General features: G+C 43.1%; 1 protein-coding gene across 3 annotated transcripts in view; it reads right to left on the bottom strand.

Annotated features, from left to right (window-relative positions):
* PIP4K2A (phosphatidylinositol-5-phosphate 4-kinase type 2 alpha) overlaps positions 1 to 21,021 on the bottom strand; it is a 166,947-nt gene that overhangs the window by 52,329 nt on the left and 93,597 nt on the right. For all 3 annotated transcript variants that reach the window (XM_008510558.2, XM_070601559.1, XM_070601560.1), the window contains exons 2-3: positions 14,488 to 14,585; positions 12,568 to 12,664 (exon numbers count right to left, since the gene is read on the bottom strand). In XM_008510558.2, the coding sequence (XP_008508780.2) occupies positions 12,568 to 12,664; positions 14,488 to 14,585 (195 nt within the window). The remainder of the gene's footprint in view (positions 1 to 12,567; positions 12,665 to 14,487; positions 14,586 to 21,021) is intronic.

Below are 21,021 nucleotides of genomic sequence, written 5' to 3'. Positions count from 1 at the left end.
ATCAAAGCAGGAACAATCAACTTTACGACAGCCAGGCAGAACAGGTGATAAACTTTGTAAAATTGACAATACGAGTAAAGTAATTTCTGGGGGGAGTGGGAAATAGTGAAGGACAACGGTATTCGGCAAAGGCCAGAATTACAGCCGCACCAGTTTCACGGATCATTGTCTTCGGCATATTAGATAGGAAAGTAATGTTCTATCCCGGGCCAATGGGACAGAGTAAAATTGAAAGCTGCATCGTCAGTGCTTCTCAGACTTTAATGAGCAACCGAATCACCTGGGAATCACGTTAAAATGCAGATTCTGACCCAGCAGGTGTGGGGCGGGGCACTAGAAGCAGCAGATGATGCTGACACCGCGGGTCTGCAGACCACAGGGGAGAACCAAGAGTTTACTGATTTGTGGCTGTGATGTGTTTTTTCAGGTGCGGAGTCTATTATTGTGTGTTGTAAGCGCAGTAAGTGTGTTATAATTACAGACTGACCTGCATGAACACATTTCCCATTATATTCTGTCCAACTCTGTTTGGTTAACATGAGAAACTTTACAGCAAAGAATAATAATTCACTGCATTCACTGTATTAATTCTTTAAAGAGATGTTTGATGATACTATGTTCAAGGCAACATATGGACTTATGAAGTAAAGGGCTAGAAATGCATAGTCAAATAACGTAGTAACTCCTTAGCTCAGATGTGGCCGCTTTCCAAATTCTTTGCCTTTCCCTTCAGTTTTGAAGACACCGAGAATCATTTCTTACAGACTTGGCACTAGGATACGGGCCATCCTATATTGCCCTGTGATAGAAAACCCTACAAATTCGAATCTTGATTCTGCCCCAACTCAATTCTTCAATAATCTCATGAGTAGTCTCAACCCATAATACCTACTTCCAGTGTGTGGAAAAATTTTTTTAAGGCTCTTAGTTGTCAAATAAACTGAAGTCAAGAACAAACATTTGTCCAAATTTAGAATGTACCTTTTACAATCACTATGAACATAAAATATATGAATCAAATTTATTGAAAGCCTTAGACAAGCAGAAAATCAGGGAGGTAAAGGCAATTTTACACAAAATACATGATCCTTGGAATGATTCTAAGGCCTGGAAAAATCCAACTCACTATTTCATATTTATTTTCACGACATCCCTGGGAGAGGAAAAGCTGGGTGCATTTTCCCATTTGAAGATAACGAAACTGGAGTACAGTGGAGTCAAGCAATATGCCCACAGGCGCTGCCTAAAACTTTCTCTGAGGTAACCAAAAAGGGCAGTTTACAAAGACAAGACGAAACTTTTGCCATTACTTAACACTGTAATCACAGACTTTTTGTGGCCTTTGAAATAAAGCAGAATTGCTTGTTCGTGTGTGTGTGAAGGCGGTACTGTGTAATGTGTTGGTCTGGGACCTAGAACATCTGTGACTCATCAACCCCTGGATACGTCAGTTAGCCTCTTTGAGCCTCAGTTTCCAGGTCTGTAAAGCGATGAAGAAGCCCAGGGGAGAGTGTGAGCTGAATTACATCTCTACCTCAGACTTTCTGTAACTCCAAAAATGTGTTTACCTGAAGGCAGGGCACACTGCCCCAGCAACCGCTGGAGAGTATAGACGTCAGAAGGTGAGTCAATGTGTCTCCCAACAAAAGAGCAGTCAGAAGAGAGTCCAACCATCATCTCAGGAGGGGCATAATGATGGTTTAGGACATTGGGGCCAAGATTAAATAAGTAAATAAATCTCATAATCAAAGAGCACTACAGTCGGAAGCAACCTTGGAGATTATTCCAAACCACTCAATTTACAGATAAGAAAACAGGGACCTAGAGAGCGGAAATGACTTGCCCGTCTCAGTTCTTCAACATCTGAGCGGGATGGAGTACATGGAGGGAGGTCCTGCTGGGCCTTGCCCAGAGCCTCCATCCCTCCCGCCATTGCTGCCTCCCTGCCTGGACTCCAGTCTGGTGGGCGTTACAATGGGATCACTGAGAAAGATTCTTCCGTCGTGACAAACACCTTCTAATCACAAGCTACAGCATGAGCCAGCTGGCACAAAACCAAACCTGTCTTTATGTTTTCCATTTTGCCAAGTAAGACATGTAAAAATATCAATAACAGCCTCAATGCGAACACAGCCCAGAGTCTTTAATTTACGCCTTTATTAACATGTGTGCAAATCTATCTTGACTCATTCTAGGGCTGTTCATTACTCCATTTTAACTGGGGTGGGTAGGAGTTGGAGCTGTCTTCTCTCAAGGCAACAAGGCTTTGGGACAGGAACACTATGTGTGGCCAAATAGAGTCAGACAATCCATGCGGCGCAAAGACAGGGCTGAAAGATGCCCAGCACCTACCATTTCCTACAATCCCGTGGGAATGTCAATCCTGAGAATTCTTCACATTTCTGACCACGTGGCACAGTTCATCATGTCTGTTTTAATTAACTCACGTGTTCTAAGAATAGCTGGAGGTGTTCATTCTCTTTTGCTCACTGGCTTTTATCTTCAGAAGACTGTTCCATCCTCTGTCTTTCCCTGCTTACAACTGTATGAGTTTTCTTAGCAAAGAATGCCAAGGCTGAAAGGAGTAACCTTTTACACTGCGGATGCTGAATTCTGGGTTACTTCTATAACATTAAATGTGTGGGGAAAGGTGCGAGGGGCAGAGAAAAAGAAGTTAAGACAAAATTTGCAAGTTAGAACAAGATTGCATGGAAAAAAGAAGGTCTTGCTGAAGGCATCATTTAAAAAAATTCTTTCTCATCTTAACCACTTAATGTAAAAGGGCAAGTCTGAGATGAAGACTTGATCCAACCAACGGCCGAAAAAGCACCATTTGTAGGGTTGGTATAGTCATCTTCAAGATAGCCCCCATTTCCAAAGCAAAATATTCACTTTCAGGAATGCTTACCTTTACCTGCCTGTCTTTATTAGCAAGCTCTCAGATAAAATTACCGGATGAAATCCACCCAGGGTTTGGAGAGATCTACTTTCATTAGAAAACAAATTCCTTATCCAAGACAAAGCTGAGACAGTTCCATGTTCAGAATCTGGGATTCTGAACCTCTCAGTTCAAAAGTGTGAACATGGACATTTTGGGTCAAAGTCACAACACAAGACAAAGGCAATCAAGGGCTTATTCAATGTGTGAAATCGTCTGCTGGTCTTCTGAAATGTCCTAATACACCTCCCCAAGTCTAGAAACCATCAGAAGAGAACACATTCACAAACCCATTAGGTATACATTCACAGAATGTTCTGAACATCATAACCATCTCTCCATGTGAAGTCTAGTTTCTTCATCCTTTATTTAGTTTATTCATATTTCCTCAGGTTCATATTGCCGTGAGCAGAGGCCCAACAGCCTTTCAAGTTCCAAACAGTGCTGATGACGAAGCTAGAAGGCAGGAGAGCATGGCGTCAGACATGGAAGCTTAAGAAGTCCAGACTGGGTGATTTGGGGTAGTTATTTAAGCATTTTGTGCCTCAGTTCCCATATCTGTAGAAAGGTGATAATGATGATGATGATAATAAGAATAAGTTTGTTTGGGGGTTTAATTAGATAATACAGTTTTAGTGATAGTGCCTGGGATATAGTAACACAATAAATGGTAGCTCTTATTAATAAATTTCAAATTGGAAGATGAGAAGTACAGCCCAATATTAACAAATTATTCTGTAAGCTGGTAAGATAAAAATGAAGAATGTCTTATAGAATAACTTCTTCCAATTTGCTCTTGATTTGTTTTCCCCCACCCTGGCCAAGCCTCTGGTTTGTACCCAGTGAAAATGGAGAGCTACACACCCTCCCTTCACTTTTACAGGTTACTTTCTACAGGCTTCAATAATAACCACTTGTATTTTTAAAAGATGGTTTGAAACTTTATACAAAGAAGTTTCAAGTTGAAACTTCCTAACCCACAAGGGCTTCCTTCTATCCTTGTCCCCTGCTCACCTCCCAGCATCCTCTCCAGCCAAAGAGAGGGAGGGATGACAGAGGGTAGGACAGCTCTCCAAAGGAAGTAAAAAGGATGGGGGGGTCGGGGGGAGAAGCTGGGGCAACTCCTTCCCGAGAGGGAGGAGGAAGGAAAGCAGGCTGGCCGGCCAAAGATGCGAACAAATTTGAAGGTACAGGAGAGGGAAGGCCCAGGGAGCCGGAAGTGGGGCCTCTGCTACCTTGAGGCAGCAGCAAGAACCAGGGGGGGTGGGTGGGTGGGGCCTGAGGAGAGAGGCAGGTTTGGCAAAACAAGCCTGGAACTGACAGTCGTGGAAGTCATCTGTGTAACATGCTGGGATACCACGAAATCCACAATCCCACTCAATGCGGAGCCTTCCAAGGCGTTTGCCACATTTAAAATAGAGATGTAACAGAAATCTGATCCGGCGTCCTGTTCCCTCCCCTGCCCACAGCAGTCACTCATGGGCTCCTTTACCACCTTTTCTATCCTGTTCAGGCTGTCGGGTCTCAGCATGGGTGGTGGAAACAGAATGAGTTAGAAGGCGAGGAGAGCCCGCCCCTTACTCTGTTATCTGATTATCTGCAAAGAAGGACAGTTGGACTTCATGGTCTCGAGGTTTCCTTCTTGCTCTCCCAATTATTCAGTAATTACTACTTTGACCCCAAATACCCACAGAGTACCATGTTTTGCACACTCACACTTTTGAACTGAGAGGTTCAGAATCCCAGATTTTGAATTTTAAGATAGTTACTATTCAGTAATAGTAACAGCTCAGTAACTGTAATATTCAGTTGGTAGAGACATGGGAAATAGACAAAGACTTGCTATTAGTTTAGGGGGGAAAAATCCAATGACAATTGTAAACAAACAGCAAAAAACATGCTCTATTCATCGCTACCCTTTTCTTCCACACATTTAACAGTTTCATATGATAAACTATGTAATTCCTTAAATTCATTTGTTCTAAATGGAAATACTGTTATCATAACTCCTACCCTCAAGAAAAAGGCAGCCAAAACCAGTGGTGGAGGGAAACAAAAGTCTCATATTGAATATAAACTGATCTGAAACCCAAACATTCTTCTTTCTTAACGGCTTTACTGAGAGGTAATTCACACACCATACAATTCACCTATTTAAAGTGTACAAATCAATGGTCTTAGTACATTTACAAAGTTAAACAACCATTCCCACAATGAATGTTAGAACATTTTCATCTCCTCAAAAGGAAACCTCACACCCGTTAGCAGTTACTCCCATCCCTCTCCCCACTCCCCCAACAGGAGACCACTAATCTACTTCCTGTCTTACAGATTTGCCTATTCTGGACATTTCATCTACACGCAATCATACAGTACACAGGCGTTTAGGAGTGGCCCAAACATTCTGTTTGCAAGTCCCCAGAGCACACTCACCACCCTGAGGGGACCCACTGTGCCAGGTGCAGACCCTGCGCCGTCTCTGGGTGAGTGAGGTAACATTGTGGGTGCTCTCAGTTCAGTGCAGTGGACACGTTCTAGCCAGCAAATGCTACTTCTTAGGATGCTCCTAGGCTTGCTGGGGAGTTGGGGATAAAATGAACTGTCTGACAAAAATTGAAGTTCTAGGGCAAAACTATTAGGCGCAGGGCAGGTAAGAATATGACAATGGAGTCCATTCTTGCCTGGCTATCTTGCCACTTGGTAAGTGAACTTATGTTTCACCATTTCCATTTTCCATAGCCAAATACATTTCTGATCTTACAATACACTGTCTCAAACCTCAACAGCTGTGGTGCCATGTCAGCCCTCAACAGGAAATAAAGGAAGATAATGAGAGATGAAGCTCTCTCTTCAATGGCCTTCTTACAACTGTAATCGGAAATTTATTGTTATTTCCCCTAAGAAAGGGATTAATGGTGCTATCCTTCCTCCCCACCCCCTCAAAGTCTGCACTGAAGACATTTATTTCCGAGGCGGGAGGTCCAGGATTAGCGGGGCCTCCAGAAGGTGCAGGGAACGTAAAGGTCAATTTAATTAGCTCATTCCTCCACCAATCTCCTGTACTTCTCATCAAAATGTCACACTTTACTAACCATTACAGTCCCCTGTATATTTTTTAAATACCCAAGCATTTTGAACACTTAATTCTCTTGAACTACTCATACAGTCTTACATATATTTTTGGTCTTTTTCCATTTTGATATGTTTGTATTTCTGCTAAATATCATGTATGAAAAGTTTTTATTTTCTGTGAACAGAAAGGCCACTTTAAATCAATTCTGCCATGCTCAGTCAAAAAAGCCACCACCTTACGAAGGGAACATGTCGATAGCGTGTACAAGAATCTAAGTGACAGCCATCCACTCACGGTGACTTCATAATAGAGTCAGAGATTTGGCAGCTGGGAGGGCCTCAGAGAGCATAAGCATCCTTCTCTCCCATTTCACAGATAAGAAAATTGAGACCTACCAGGATGAAGTGACTGGATTAAGTCATAGCATTAGTCACTAAAGATCCAAGACTCAAACCAGCCTCCTAACTACCAGGAAGATGCTCTTTCTCCTAACCTAGACTACCTGTTTCATGGACTTTGAAACCTCGAAGCCAAGGGCCGCCCTGCTGACAACTCAGGATTGTGATTACATGCTTCAAATCACACAGCCCAGGAGCTGGGGACGACCGCCCAGATGAGGCTGCTTTCTGGGTTTGCATTTGACAGATGGTCCTCGGACCTCGTCAGAGAGGCAAAGACCAACATGCTAACTCCAACATCATCATCAAGGATTTATTACAGGCCCACTGTGTTCAAAGCCCTGTGTGAAGGTCTTGGGGGATTTCAAAGGAAGTTTGAGCTGTGATCCCAGGTGTAGAGTGGCTTTCATTATCAAGGGAAGCAAGACACAGTGCAATTTCACACTTATCAATAATGAAACAACTTTTCAGAAAAGAACACAAAATGAACAGGAATGACCAGCAGAGAAAGAAGCAGAGGTGCGGGAACTTCATGGCACGCCATGAGACCTCCTTTAAAAGTTTCAGGCTGGTACTTGACTGAGATTAAAATACCAGAGACCTGGGCCCAAGGCTCACGAGAAACCAGTACAGGGTCCCGCCTGTACCCTGGACAGGGCTCCCTGTGGCAGGGATGACTGACCGTCAGCTCTTGTTGAAAATCATGAGTCATAACCCAAAGTGGGTTCAGGGGCAAGAAACGCAGGCCAACAGGAAGCCTGAGTCATCAGCTGGGGGCTGTTTGTGGTGGGGACAGTAATGGGTTCAACTCATCAGAAGGAGCAGCAAAAGCACAAGAAAAAAAATCTGATGATGCTGATGGGTGGTGAAGGAGTTTCCCCAAAAGTCTATCATGAGACTTGTCCAATCTGAGGGGAGCGCCTTGGGTTTACAGCCAGGCGGAGTTTCTGTCTGATATCTGCTGTGAGGTTCATGGTGCCTCAACTGTGAGGCCAGCAAGTGTGAGGAGAAACAGTGAAAGACTGGGCTGAGCAAACCCAAGAGACAACAAACTGTTAATGAGGAAAAGAGAAGCTCACAGCGTTTGCGGAGTAAGCAAATCCAGGGTGGCGACAGCACAAGGCCTGTCAAGAGGCTAGCACCTCTATGCCGAGCACGCCCAGATCCGGGGTTCTGCTCCGGGTCCCCATCCTGAGCACCACCCAGGATGCCCAACTGCGTGACGACCAGCCACACACAGGCACCTCCAGGTCACCTCCACATTCAATAGGCTAAAAGCTCAACTTCATCTTCCTCTCTCTCCTTCCCCATCTGCAAACTTACCTCCCGCAGTGCGCGCCCCCCTTGCCCTCCCAGTGTCTCAGGCCCCGACACCTCCAGCTCCTGTCCTTGGCTCCTGGGGACGGTCAGCCACCGCTCCTATCAGTTTTCTCTTCTCCCTGCCTTGTGAAGCTGCTCTCTGCTTGATTCTATCATTGCCAAGTGCCCTGTTCACACCTCTGCTTCACCTGAGATATTTCACAGCCTCCTAATTTCTTTATCTTCCTTGGATGCATTCTCTACATAACCAGCTCAATGATCTTTAGCGAATCCACATGTCATCACATCACTCTCCCGTGCACAATCTGCAGGGCTGCTCTCAGACTGAAAAATCTGGTCAAGGCCTGCAGCCCAGTTCCCACATTCTCCGCCTCCCATCTTCATCTCCGGCAGTCCCCAACCATCCAGTCACACACTTCCTGAGCTCTCGGGCCCAATGCTTAGGCCAGAAGGCTCACTTCTCTTGCTATGCCCCCCTCAGCCCTCCCTCCCTTTCCTTCTTCCACAAATATTTCTGAAGTGCCTGCCCAGAGCCAGGAGGGTGCTAAACGCTGGGCCTGCAGCCCGGGAAACACGCTAGACTCAGTTCCTGCCCCCAGACAGTTTAAATCGTATTTGGGAAATCTACATATGAAAACATGGTGACAGGCTTCATATTCTAGAGATACTGGCAGAAGTTTTTTGCAAAGTTTAGTATTCTCTGAAGGTCTTAACACTTTGGAATTGTATTTTTAAACTTGAAACAAGAACATCCAAAGTTTAAAAAGTTAGCTTTTAAAATTAATTACTTTAAAATTAGAATTCTCTGCTACAAATACAAAGAAGAAAATGCATCAGATGCGAATAATGAGGGATTCTAATTCAGGAGGCGCAGTGGCGGAGAAGTAAACCTGGTATTATCCCCCATGAAGAACAAGAGGCCTCGGTTTCGATTATGTGGTGAATCTGGGTGTATCTCCATCCTGCATAACTTTTTGGTTTCTGCTGGGCAGTCCTGTCTGCAGCTCAGAACTTCAACAGAAGCCTACCTTTGACTTTCCAGGCCTGTTATGAGAGGTTCTGATACTCGGAGAGGCTGGAAGGGGGGATGCAGATATTCTTGAAGGACATTCAAAGTCAAGATGTCTGGGTGTCTGTAAATTGCATTGAAACTGGCATGCAATCGTGAAAAAAAAAGGAATTCCTTCACTCTTTCTTTTCTTCTGCGTCCCCTAGAACGGCTAGTACAGAGCCTGACACTTGGAAGGTGCAAATAAACACACAGTGAGTTGATAATTGTGCGTGAAATCTCTGACCTAAGGGGAACCAGAGTTGAAGGTGGCGGTAGTGATGGCAGAAACAGAACTACAGGAACAGCAACAGTGAGGCCTCCATGGGAGCATTCACCAGGAAAGACATCTCACCTTAAAAGTACGGTAACGGGGAGTCACACTGGCCCAACAAGGATCAGGAGAGCATAGTTCAACTCTGAGCATATGACAAACCAATGAAGTAATTTTGAGAAGCACCAAAGAACTGAAGACAGTTCTGAATCTCGAAGCACTAGGCATGCAGACACACAAACAGGTTTACAGCTGTATGTTAGGTGATACTGTTATTGATGATGACTATTCCAGAACTGTTGCTTGAATCTTTCTTTAAGAGCAAGAAAAAGTTTTATTTTTATTTATTTATTTGATTTTTTTTTTTGTGAGGAAGCTTGGCCCTGAGCTAACATCTGTGCCAATCTTCCTCTACTTTAGACGTGGGATGCTGCCACAGCATGGCTTGCTGAGTGGTGTGTAGGTCTGCGCCCAGGATCCGAACTTGGGAACCCTGGGCTGCTGAAGTGGAGCATATGAACTTACCCACTCCGCCACTGGGACAGCCCCATTAAGTTTTATTTTTAAAAGACATTCAAGAAATCAAAACCAAAGGAAAGATACAAATGTTTACGGGGACTGCAAGAAGGCTTCTCAGTTCCTTTCAAGAAGTTTAAGTTCGCTAGTAGAAGTCAGTTAGGTAGGCTAACTACTGTGCTCTTTGATCAGAGTGATCAATGCTGACTTTTTTCAGGTGCAGCTAAATGGCGTTCACACACACACACACACACACACACACACACACGGTGGGTGGAGACCATTCATCCATTTGATTTAATCTGAAGGTTTGAATACTAAATGAACCAGACAGCAGAGCTCCTTATCACCTCGCTGATTTAAAGGCCACTCGTCCAACAAGCAAGCACCTAAGAAAAATAAACGCAAAAAGGCAAAGCAAAGTAGCATGAGGCCTGGTCCCCTTTGGCAATGCAGTGTCCCCAAAAGATGACAAGACCCCAGGTCACTGATCCTACTTTTCAGATCAGAGTGGGAAAGAGTATTCAATTTGGTTCTACATGTGTCAACAGATACCTATTCCTTGTTCTGGCCACAATGAATGAAACATCTGGGCAGTGGTGCATCCACGTGCCCAGCAGCTGAGATGACAGGCCCCGCTGGTCCAGGCCTATTCCACTGCCGGCCAGGGCCTTCACCCCTGCAGTGCGCAGGGGCCCTCGAGGCAAGGACCCAGAGCCAGAGTTGGCACAACTTCCTCCTTTTTTCCAGGTAGCCAAGAAACAGGGTGGAGCCCCACATGTATAATCTTATCTTTGGTTTAAACTCAGGGGCCCTGCCCCTGCTGGAAATTTTTTAAGAGGTATGGATATTGGGAAAGGAACATGGGATCGAGGAGGGAAACTGGTGTATCTCTAAACACCCGCCTTTTTTTTTTTTTAAATAGAAACACAGTTGCCAAAGAGAAAGCAACAATTTAAATGCACAAAGCACCAGGCATAACTGAGCAAAGGAGCGGTGTTCAAATATTAATTATACCCACACTGGCTCTCCTCTATACTGATCTCACAGAGCTTAACAGACTTGCCAGTTAGTGCAGGCGTGAATCATCTTCCACTTGCCTAATTTGCCTGCAAACTTTGTACTCAGCAATTGGCACTTACTTAAATATCACCTTCCATGGTTTTGTTTTTGGGGGAAAAAAGGTGGTAGTATTTCAGCAACTAAATGGGTCATTTTAGGAAATTTAAAAAACTACTTTTATCTGCTGCAGCACAGAATGCAGGATGCAGTGGGTCCATTTTAGATCTCACTTCCCAGGGCTGATTATGAGAAGAAATACAAGGACTTCTTTTTGGTAACGAATTGAGGAAGCTAATAAGATCTTGTAGCAAGGCCCCCAAAAGTCAATTTCTATGAAATGCCGGAGGAGCTGTTTTATTTAAAAAAAAAAGAGGGGATGAAGGAAGAAACACACCTGAGTTGAGCATGAGAGAGTCCGGCAGACACCTTCTTAGGACTCAGACAAGTTCTCAGCTGTTCATTCCTTTTAAAGTACTCAGTTTATTTTCATTTGGCCTCTTTAAATGTAGTAACAGTGCTCAAATAATGTAGAATTACTCCTTTTTATTATTCCAAAATTTATTCTTCAAAACGGACTTATTTTTTCAGTGGTAAATTTCAAGTCTGGCTTGATCTGAGTTTTCTCTCCTACACATGGAACCCAAACCTGAGCGTGGACTCCACCGCAGCTTTAAAAGTAAACCCTGAGCCCACATGCTCCTGGTCCCACTTCCCCTCAGCCCTCTGCAGGGTGTGCCCGAGCTGCTGCTCAGAGCACAGACCTCCGTGGAAACCTGGGCCCTGGTCCACCAAGGAGGGAACGTCACCAGCAGCCTGACCAGCATCGCTTTTTCAGAACGCGGCAGCCTGAAGGTTTCTCATGCCTGAATGAGCATGTGAGAAATTCCTGGAAACTTTCAACAATGGAACAGGGCAGGGCAGGGCAGGGAGGCCCACAAATCTTTAGGAAAGTGTACTCACTAAGCTCCATTTGCCTCAGGGACCCTTTCATTAAGGAAAAATAGAGGGTAAGCTGTGCCAATATTCAACTTGCAAGGTCACCCAGGATGGCAATATGGCACTTAATGCAGGATAAATTAGGATTTCCCATTGAGAGCAAAGGAGAGAAAGTGTTTACTAGATTTGAAAGGATTTAAAGTAAGTCAGTACTCTGACAGTGAAACAATTAGACTGTCGTAAAAGACCAGAAGGCAGCCCTTGCATCTCCGAAGGGAGATTTCTTTCGTGGCTTTTACGAACCTGGCTGGCTGCGTGAAATCAGGTAACTGAGGGCAAGCCCCTTCTTAGGAAAAATGAGCAGGGCCCAACAGAAAGGACAGCACTATGATCTCGATTCTAAAAGTTAAAACTGAGAACCAGGCAAATATGGGGAGCAAGGCAATGGGGCACATTTTTATGTGGTGAGGACCAAGAGCAAAGGAAGGCGCTCCACAGAACTGCTCCCAGGACAGCGGGCTCCTGATGATGACAAGAGCACTGCGGTCACTAGGCCACACCATGTCACAGTGCACAGAGCGAGGCCTCTGACAAAAACGCTGTGGGCAAGAGGCGGGGTTGGCCAATTTGAAAAGCAGCAAATCAGCAAGAACAAAAATAAATTTCTAGGATTCCAAAGTGGCCTCTATAAGTACAGGAAATGCAAATTCAACACACACATGCACAGTTGCACAGGCTGTGGACCTATTATATAAACTCTCACATACTTGCTCTCTTCCCAAAGGACAATTTCTTTTCCTACCGACTACTGAAATCATATTGCATCGAAGTTCCTAAATGAAAAGAATCCTTTATTTCAGAAAGAACATTGAAAATTCCTTATATAAAATGAAAATTACTATTATATAATTACTTGTCATGACAAAAATGTAAATTCCTTTCCCACAAAGCAAAAGGCACGATGAAACTCATCTGAAGCGAACGTCAACGAAAGCAACTCACCTGGAAATCTTGATCGTCAATTCCAAACCTCTCCCGCAGATTCCGGAAAACCATCGGGCAGTACTCCTTAAACTTGAAATGGCTCGGCATGTTCTCTCTGAAACAGTCATATTGTGGAATAAAGCTCAGATAGACAAAGAGTTAACCAGATTCGAATCTGACACTGAAACCGGTTCAACATAAGGTTGACATAAGGAAAGCCATATTGTAGAAAAGAGACCATTTTGTAACTTTGAATGACCTCTGATTAACTGACCCAGCTGGATATGCACCCTCCAGGAGATATACACGCTCTGTAGAGTTTATGGCCCCTCCCAGCTGTAACAAGTTGATAACTTTGTTCTTGTGAGTTCCTTAGGAATGTGATGACCCCCGGGCAGAGGGTCTATGCTGATAGCCATCATCAATGACAAGTGAAAGATCAGGGTATAGTGTGTTGCTCTGGTCTCTGATGCACATCCAATAAGACAAAAGATTATCGGGAACTAAGACAAGATGCCTCCTTGACCCGGAGACCAGCCTTGTATATAACTGGCGAGCAGTCTTTGTTCTGAAAGATGTTTCATTCGGACATTAGTCAGCCATTTTCTTCCTTGCTAGCAAGCCGTAATAAAACCCTTTCTCTCCTACCACCTTGTCTCTCAACTATTGGTATATCTTGCAGTGGGCAGATGACCCCTCCTTGGGCGGTAACACCACCGTCTAGTTCTATGTGTCGCCAAACAAGTGTTTGGAGTTCCTGACCCGCAGAAGGTACAGGTGTGCTTCATAGAACCAACTGCCACAAACAGCACGATATGGGGGACAGAGGGACAGACTGATAACATTTGTCTCCTCTCACCGCCTAGGAGCACTGGGACTCCAGGACCTTTTCATCCTGACCACATGTTACAGCCACTTCCCCAAGGAGGAAGAGGCGGAGAGGGAAGAGGCCACGCAGAGAGAACAGTGAAGGGAAAGCCGAGAGCTTGGCAGGGAAGGGCAGAAGAGCGAGCCACAAACAGCGCTCCCCACACTTGTCCTCAGTTCCTTGCTGATTAGAGCTTACAAAACAAGACTGGTCTCATTCCTTGAATGACCTATTTCATGTTTTATATAAATTACCATGTTCTAAATTCACATAGAAAAGATCCCCTCAAAAGGCCAACCTCTAAACAGTATTATGATAAGAATGAACACATCAGCTTCATATTAGAACAATGGTCCATTAAGAAACTTCATAATTGATCCTCATGGGGGAGGGAGTTCTTTGAGGCTCATCCCACTCATTCGGAATTGCTTCCTCTTTTGTGTTCATACACACACACACCCCCCTCTATTGTGGTACTCTGCACACCAAATTACAGTGATTTGTATATGTGTCAGTTTTCAACCACTCGCCTGACTGTGAGCTCCCTGAGGGCAGGGCCACGTCTCATACCTCCTTGTATCTCTGGCTCTCAGTGCACTGCCTAACACACAATGACATTCAAATGAAAGAGAAATATTCTCAATGTCCAAGATGGCATCCATTTATGTTTTACAAAAATGTACCTTAGTTCTTTATTATTCTATGAAGTAGTCATTCCTGTTGATAAAGTAATCATATCAGAGTTTTGGGTAATACAGCTGAGGTCCATAGCTGCTCAAAAATCCAAGCAATTTACAGCTTCAAACATTTAAATTGTAATGAGAATATCACTTTTAACATATAAGATATTCATAGAGAATGATATGCCATATGGCAAAAGGATATTACCCACGAGGGCCTGCTGTTTCTTTTCTGAAAAATGACAGATGGTTATGTTTATCACAGGATTAACTTCATCAGCAAAACTTTACTCCCACCCATTGAAAAATAATGGGTTACAGAAATTCACAAAAATCATACTTCTGGCAGCCACATCAGTTCTAGAAAAAGTCGTCATTACTTGTACTTACTTGTTAAAAAGGTGATTGTCCACCTTTATCTTCGAATAGGCTTTGAAGTCATCTGGCATCAACATAACAGGGATTTGAACATGGCTCAGTTCATTGATCTGGAAAAATACAAAATAAATGGCACAGGTTATTACCATCTAGGTGGGAAGTGCTTGACTTGAACGCGTATCTTGTGAAGAAAACTTTGAGACACAAGAACGTCCTGGGCCACCTTCCTTCCTATTCCCATCTAAGTCATCTCTCTTGTTTTCCTCACTCCCCCATCAGACTTCACCACTGCCTCCCACCTCACATCCGTCTCCAACTCCCACCGCTCGTCTCTGTCTGCTGCTGGGCCTGTGGGGGCCTCCAGGACAGCAGTGGCAAGGGAGCAATTCTAGAGGGTGAACCCTCATGGCCAACTGTCCTGCTTCCCCCAATCCCTATCCTCCCACTTCCCCTGCAGAGTCTCAACGCAGCACTCTGATCACACGTCCAGGACAGCTTCCCCCTATAAAGAAAATGTTATCTGAGAAAGAGGGCTTTCAAATTTCTGATGCAAGTGTTTGTTGAATAAATGCATCTGACTATTCCTTTACTCTTTTGGGTACTCAAAAAGCAACACTTATTCTTGTGGTCTTTATTTTTCTTATAGGAACTTAATTTAAAAATAAGTTTTGGGGTAAGGCATGAATTTACCAGAAGAGGAACCTTAAAGGAAGAAAAGGAAGAAGACATATGGCTCTGGGACTAAAGAAGAAGGAGACGGGTTGGATAGAGGTCAAGGACAAAAGCAAAGATGTGGTTACAGAGGACAAAAGGTTGAATCACGTTCCGTTTATTTGCTGGTGAATGGCAGGGACAGCTTTGGACACACCACTTTGAAAAAGCTGAACTTTCTCTTGGTTAATTATTTTTTGCATCTTGGTTCCCAAGCTATTTCTCCCTTGTTGCTTGTAATAAAAACCACATTAAAGATTTATACTTCCAGTAAAATGGAAGCTACTTGGAAGGGTTCTCAGCCACAAAAGCAAAACAAACAAACACACAAATGAGTTCCTTGATAAAGCAAGTTGTTAACACATTGCTGGGTTCACAGAAAGTAGGGAAAATCTTCAAGATGCCTTCCTTCCCCAAAGTGAGTTTAATCCATCGGGAATGTGGTGACCATCAAGCCAGAGAGAAAGGAGGGGTTTCTCTAAAGACAGTTGGCAATTTCAACACTTAGTTGAGCCAAAGGAAAGTTGGGGAGCTCAACAGAAGGCTTCAACATTAAACTAGGACCCTTGATGGAGGCAAAAGTGGTCCCAACACCTGGTGAAAGTAAACGTAGATGCGTCTGTAGTAAAGCATCCCCAGCACAGGCCTCTGGATTCCCACAGATGAAGATCAACCAAATATGAGCTCACAAAGATCACAGGAGTGGGAGTCAGCAGAAACAAAAATGGAGGATTATTTTCAAGACTTCAGCTATTAGAATGATAAGATAAAGAACAGAAAACAAAAACTAGGTGTAAAATGTACAAAGTCAAAGATGGACTGGCAAAAATGAGTAAACTAGGAGACTTTCAAAATGACCAATCAGATTTGGAAAAGAATCAAGTAAATCTTACAAAATGAAAACTATAATTGTTGAACTGAAAACAAGCAAAAAGCCTCTAACCCAGGGCTTACGCAGCAGACTGGATAACTGGTATTCTGGGGGGTCGATCTGAGGAAGTTACCTAGAATACCAGAGAGAGCGACAACAGAAACAGAACATACAAAAGAATGGTTAAGAAAAAAAAGTGGTCAAGGCAGGGAGTTTGGAGTGAATTTAAATGGAATCTCAAAGGAAGAGAATGGAGAATATGAAGAAGAGACAATATTTGAAGATCTAATGGCTGAGAATTTTCTACAACTCATGAAAGTTATAATTCTATGGATACGTAATACCTAATGTACACAAAGCAATCTAAGGAAAAATCCACACCTAGATATACTGCAGTTAAACTAAAGGATACCAAAAGCAAAGAGAAGAAAAGTGGTCAGAGAGGAAAGACAGAACACAACAGAGGAATGGCATTGCCAGCTAACTTCTCAACAGCAAAACTGGAAGCCCAAAGACAGTGGTGGTACATCTTCAAAATGGAAAATTACTGACAACATAAAATTGTATTCAGTGGTACAATAAGACATATATTTGGTCATTATTCAGGTTCCTGGCACAAATATCCTAAAATCTTTGAAATTTCCTGAGTGATAGGAGTGTCTTTTGTCATTCATAAGGAGCCCCCCCCTTTTTTTTTTAAAGATTTTTAGTTTTCCTTTTTCTCCCAAAGCCCCCCAATACATAGTTGTGTATTTTTAGTTGTGGGTCCTTCTAGTTGTGGCATGTGGGATGCCACCCCAGCATGGCTTGATGAGCCGTACCATGTCCGCGCCCAGGATGCCAACAGGCAAAGCCCTGAGCCGCCGAAGCAGAGCGTGCAAACTCAACCACTCGGCCATGGGACCAGCCCCGGAAATCTTATTTTTGATCAATTTTTTTTTTTTTTTGAGGAAGATTATCCCTGAGCTAACATCTGCAGCCAATCCTCCTCTTTCTGCTGAGGAAGACTGGCCCTGAGCTAACATCTGTGCCCATCTTCCTCTACTTTATATGTGGGATGCCTACCACAGCATGGCTTGCCAACCAATGCCGTGTCCGCACCCGGGATCCGAACCCGTGAACCCGGGGCTGCTGAAGCGGAATGTGTGCACTTAACCGCTGTGCCAGCGGGCAGGCCCCAGGAGCCCTTTTTTAGCACATCTGAATTTATGTTAATGAGGTGACTTAGGGTGGAGCCCCTAGACAGCCACAGGATGGAGCTGGTCACCAGAAAAACCAAGTGACTAGAGCTTTGGAACTTTCAGCCCCACCCACTGACCTCAGGGATGGGGAAGGGGGATGCTGGAGAAGATTAAGCGCCATATAAACTCTTGAACAACATCAGTTGACGAGCTTCTGGGTTGGTAAAGCCATCCACATGGTGCACCCCAGTTCCATAGGGACAGAAGCTCCTGTGCTCCAGACTCTTCTGGGTCTTGCCCTATATACCTCTTCATCCATATTCTTTATAACATCCTGTATGATAAACTAGCAAATGTAAATAAATGTCTCTCTCTGAGCCGCTCTAGCAAATTAACTGAACCCGAGGAGAAGGTCAAGGGAACCTTCAGTTTATAGCCCGGCAGTGAGAAGCAGAGTGACAACCTGGCCTTGCGACTGGCATCTGAAATGGGGGCAGTCTTGTGGGACTGAGCACTTCATCTGTGGGATTTTACGCTATCTCCAGGTAGGTAGTGTCAGAATTGAGTTAACTGTTTGGTGCTGGTTAAGAAAACACACATCAAATACGTGTGTGTGCGTGCGCGCACATGCGCGCACGTATCAACACTGTCTTTCAAAAATGAGAACAAAATAAAGGCTTTTTCATATAAACAAAAATTGAGAATGCACCTACAACAGACCTCACTAAAAGAAACTGTAAGCTTTAGAAGCATATTATTTAGAGTCTAAGGATACACTTCAGAAAGAAGGTAAATGTGTGTGGAAGGTCTGAGATACAAAAAGAATTAGTAAGCAAATAAATTAGTAAATAGGAGGATAAATATAAGTAAACATCACCTATATAAAGTAATAACACAATTTATGGGACTAAAAAGGACAAAAATAAACACTGAATAGCAACAGGATGTGGGTTGGGAGACAGACGGTAAAAGTTATGGTGTTCATGTATTGTTCAGGAGGAGGGTTAAGATGTTAACTTTAGAGTTAAGCACGAGGGGAAAATGTCAAGGGCAAACATTAAAAGACTAGAAATAATATATAACTTCTGAACTACTAGAAGGGAAAAAACAGAGTAAGAAAACAAAACTTATTTTTTTTTAAAAAAAGAAAGTGAGAAAGAAGAAAAAAACCAGCCTCGCAAAAGTGGGACAAATTGAAAGTGAATGATAGAAATAAATCTGGGTATATACATAATCATACTTGGCACAAATGGACTCCTCGTTAAAAACAAAGAGCGCCAAAATGAATTAAAAACTATACACTATATGCAAGAGAAACACCTAAAACGTAAGAACTCAAAAAGGTTGAAAGTTAAAGAACAGAAAAAACATTAAATAGCACTCAAAGTTCATTGAAAAGCTAGCTTACCTTTAGTAATATCAGATAAACTAATAACTTTAAGACAAAAGCATTATTAAGGATAAGAAGGTCTGTACGTGATGATAAAAAGTTCAATTAGCCAGGAAGATAGACAGGATTCATAGCTTCTAAGTATCTAACTAGCCTGCAAGTATAGAGCAAAAATTGTTAGGACCTCAGGAAAATGGACAATCCATCATCATAGAGGAAGATTTGAATACGCTTTTATTGACAGTTCAAACAGACAAAAAACTAAGATACAGATTTTTAAACAACATACTGAACATCATTCATTCAATATTTGCTGCACACCTATTATTGCCAAGTACTCTTCCAGGTGCTTTCGATACACTGTTGAACAAAACAGATGAAGACACCTGCCCTCCTAAAGCTTATATTCTAGTGGGAAGAGTCAGAAAATAAAACAATAAACTTAGTAAATTATTATATTAGAAGTAAATTGTCTACTATGTTAGAAAACTGTGGAAAAAAGGAAAAGAACAGGGTAGAAGAGGTAGGGATGTCCCTCAGTGCAAGGCTGGGGGTCCCTGAGTATTTAAAATGGGGGTGGTCAGGGTAGGCCAAAGTTTGAAAGAGATAAGAGATTTAGATTCCAGTGCAAAAGCCCTGGGGTAGGGGCAGGCCTGGCATGCTTGGGACTAGGAGAGCAGTGTGGCTGGAGCACATTAGGTGAGGAGAGAGATAGCTAAGAGCTGAGCTCAGAGAGGTAAGGAGGAGGGGGGCGGTCCCTCAGGGCCTTGCAGGTCCCTGGAAAGACTCACTTTTACTCCCAGTGACATGGGAGCTGTGGCAGGGTTCTGGGTGCTAGAGTGATGGTATCACCTAACTTAGGGTTTAAAAAGATTATTGGGGGTAGGGGGAGGGCACAGGTGTAGAAGTAGGGAGACCAGTTACAAGGAACTGTAGTAACAGCCTGTTTTGACCAGGGTGGCAGCAGTGTAGCGAGGGAAAAGGAGTCAGATTCTGGAGATATTTTGAAAGTAGAGCCAATATAACTTCCTGCAGTTCTCAATGTGGGATGTGAGAGAGAAGCCACAACTCCGAGGCCTTGGCCTGAGCAATTATGAGGACAGAGCTGCCATCAACAAGATGGCCAAGACTTCTCAGTGTGTTCCTTGATATGCTGTTTGCATCAGGTTAAAGGTCTATTGTAAAAATTAGGTACTCTAATAATTTTTTTAAAACTATGACAAAAAGAAAAACATATATGCAAACATATATATACTGTGTTGGCACTGCAGAGATTCTCAAACCTGATGATCAGATTGGATGCAACCCCCTCATCTTCCGATCCGCTCTGGTTTCTGTATGGCACTTGCTGAGTACTTACACACCAAGTGCTGAGAACCCAGCTTCCCAAAGATAGAATGTCATGGAAAGGAATGCAGTACAATCTAAGCTGAAACTGTGAACTCCCTCAAGCTAACAGTTTGTAGGGTGTCTTATAGATTTTGAGTATCGCCACGATTCCCTTGCAATTGTAAACTATCCGTGGCACTCCTGGAGAATTTGCTGCAAAGCCCGAGGGCATCTTGGCATAGTTTGAGAAGTACAGATACAAACAGCAGCAGATGCTTAAAACAGCAGACGATGTAATCTAATTATAGAATAAGAGAATCAGAATCCTCCTTAAAATGCACTATGATGGATTATAACCTATAACCACTTTATATTCATCCCAAACAACCTTAATTACAACCACCAATTAATCCCCAACTCGTATCAACTGATGATCTATATAAATTTTCCAGCAAGTAGTTTTCTTGGGATAACTCTCTTTCAGCTGCATTCGTGCAAGGCCAAGTTACAATTCTGTTTCTATCAAATGACTGCAATAACTTAATCAGACATCACTTTCAGCTTATTCTATACGATATTATTAAAATCTCCTTCACGTTATGGTCCATAAACATGTATGAAACTGCCACTTAACAAAAATGCTAGACTAATTTAAAATCATATAATGTCTCCCATTCAGTTTAGTCAAAGTATCTTACAATATTAAATAATTCTCAGAGTGTATTTGCAAAAATTAAAAATTACATATCTTTGTGCTAGCACTGGAATACCAAAGTTTGAAAAAAAGAGAATCAGAAGAGAAAGCCAAGTCTTGTGATAAGCACAACTAGAACAAAGCTGGATGACAATTAGATCAATTTTTCTGTATCTTGTGGAAATATTAGAGGGTAAATAAAAACAAAGAATGCGTACAGGGTGGCAAGAAAGGAGCAATCAACTTCATATCGCCTTCCCCAAATTATACAGAAAAAAGTTGGAGAGAACAAAATAAGGACTCCCATCACATCTACGCTTCAAGAGCTCACCGAGAAAGCAAAGCCCAGTTTGGAAGCAGGAGCCCAAAT

Source organism: Equus przewalskii, chromosome 30 (assembly GCF_037783145.1).
Source record: "Equus przewalskii isolate Varuska chromosome 30, EquPr2, whole genome shotgun sequence".
Lineage (NCBI taxonomy): Eukaryota > Metazoa > Chordata > Mammalia > Perissodactyla > Equidae > Equus > Equus przewalskii.
The sequence above is the reverse complement of the archived record's forward strand: the minus strand, read 5'-3'. Positions and strand labels throughout refer to the sequence as shown.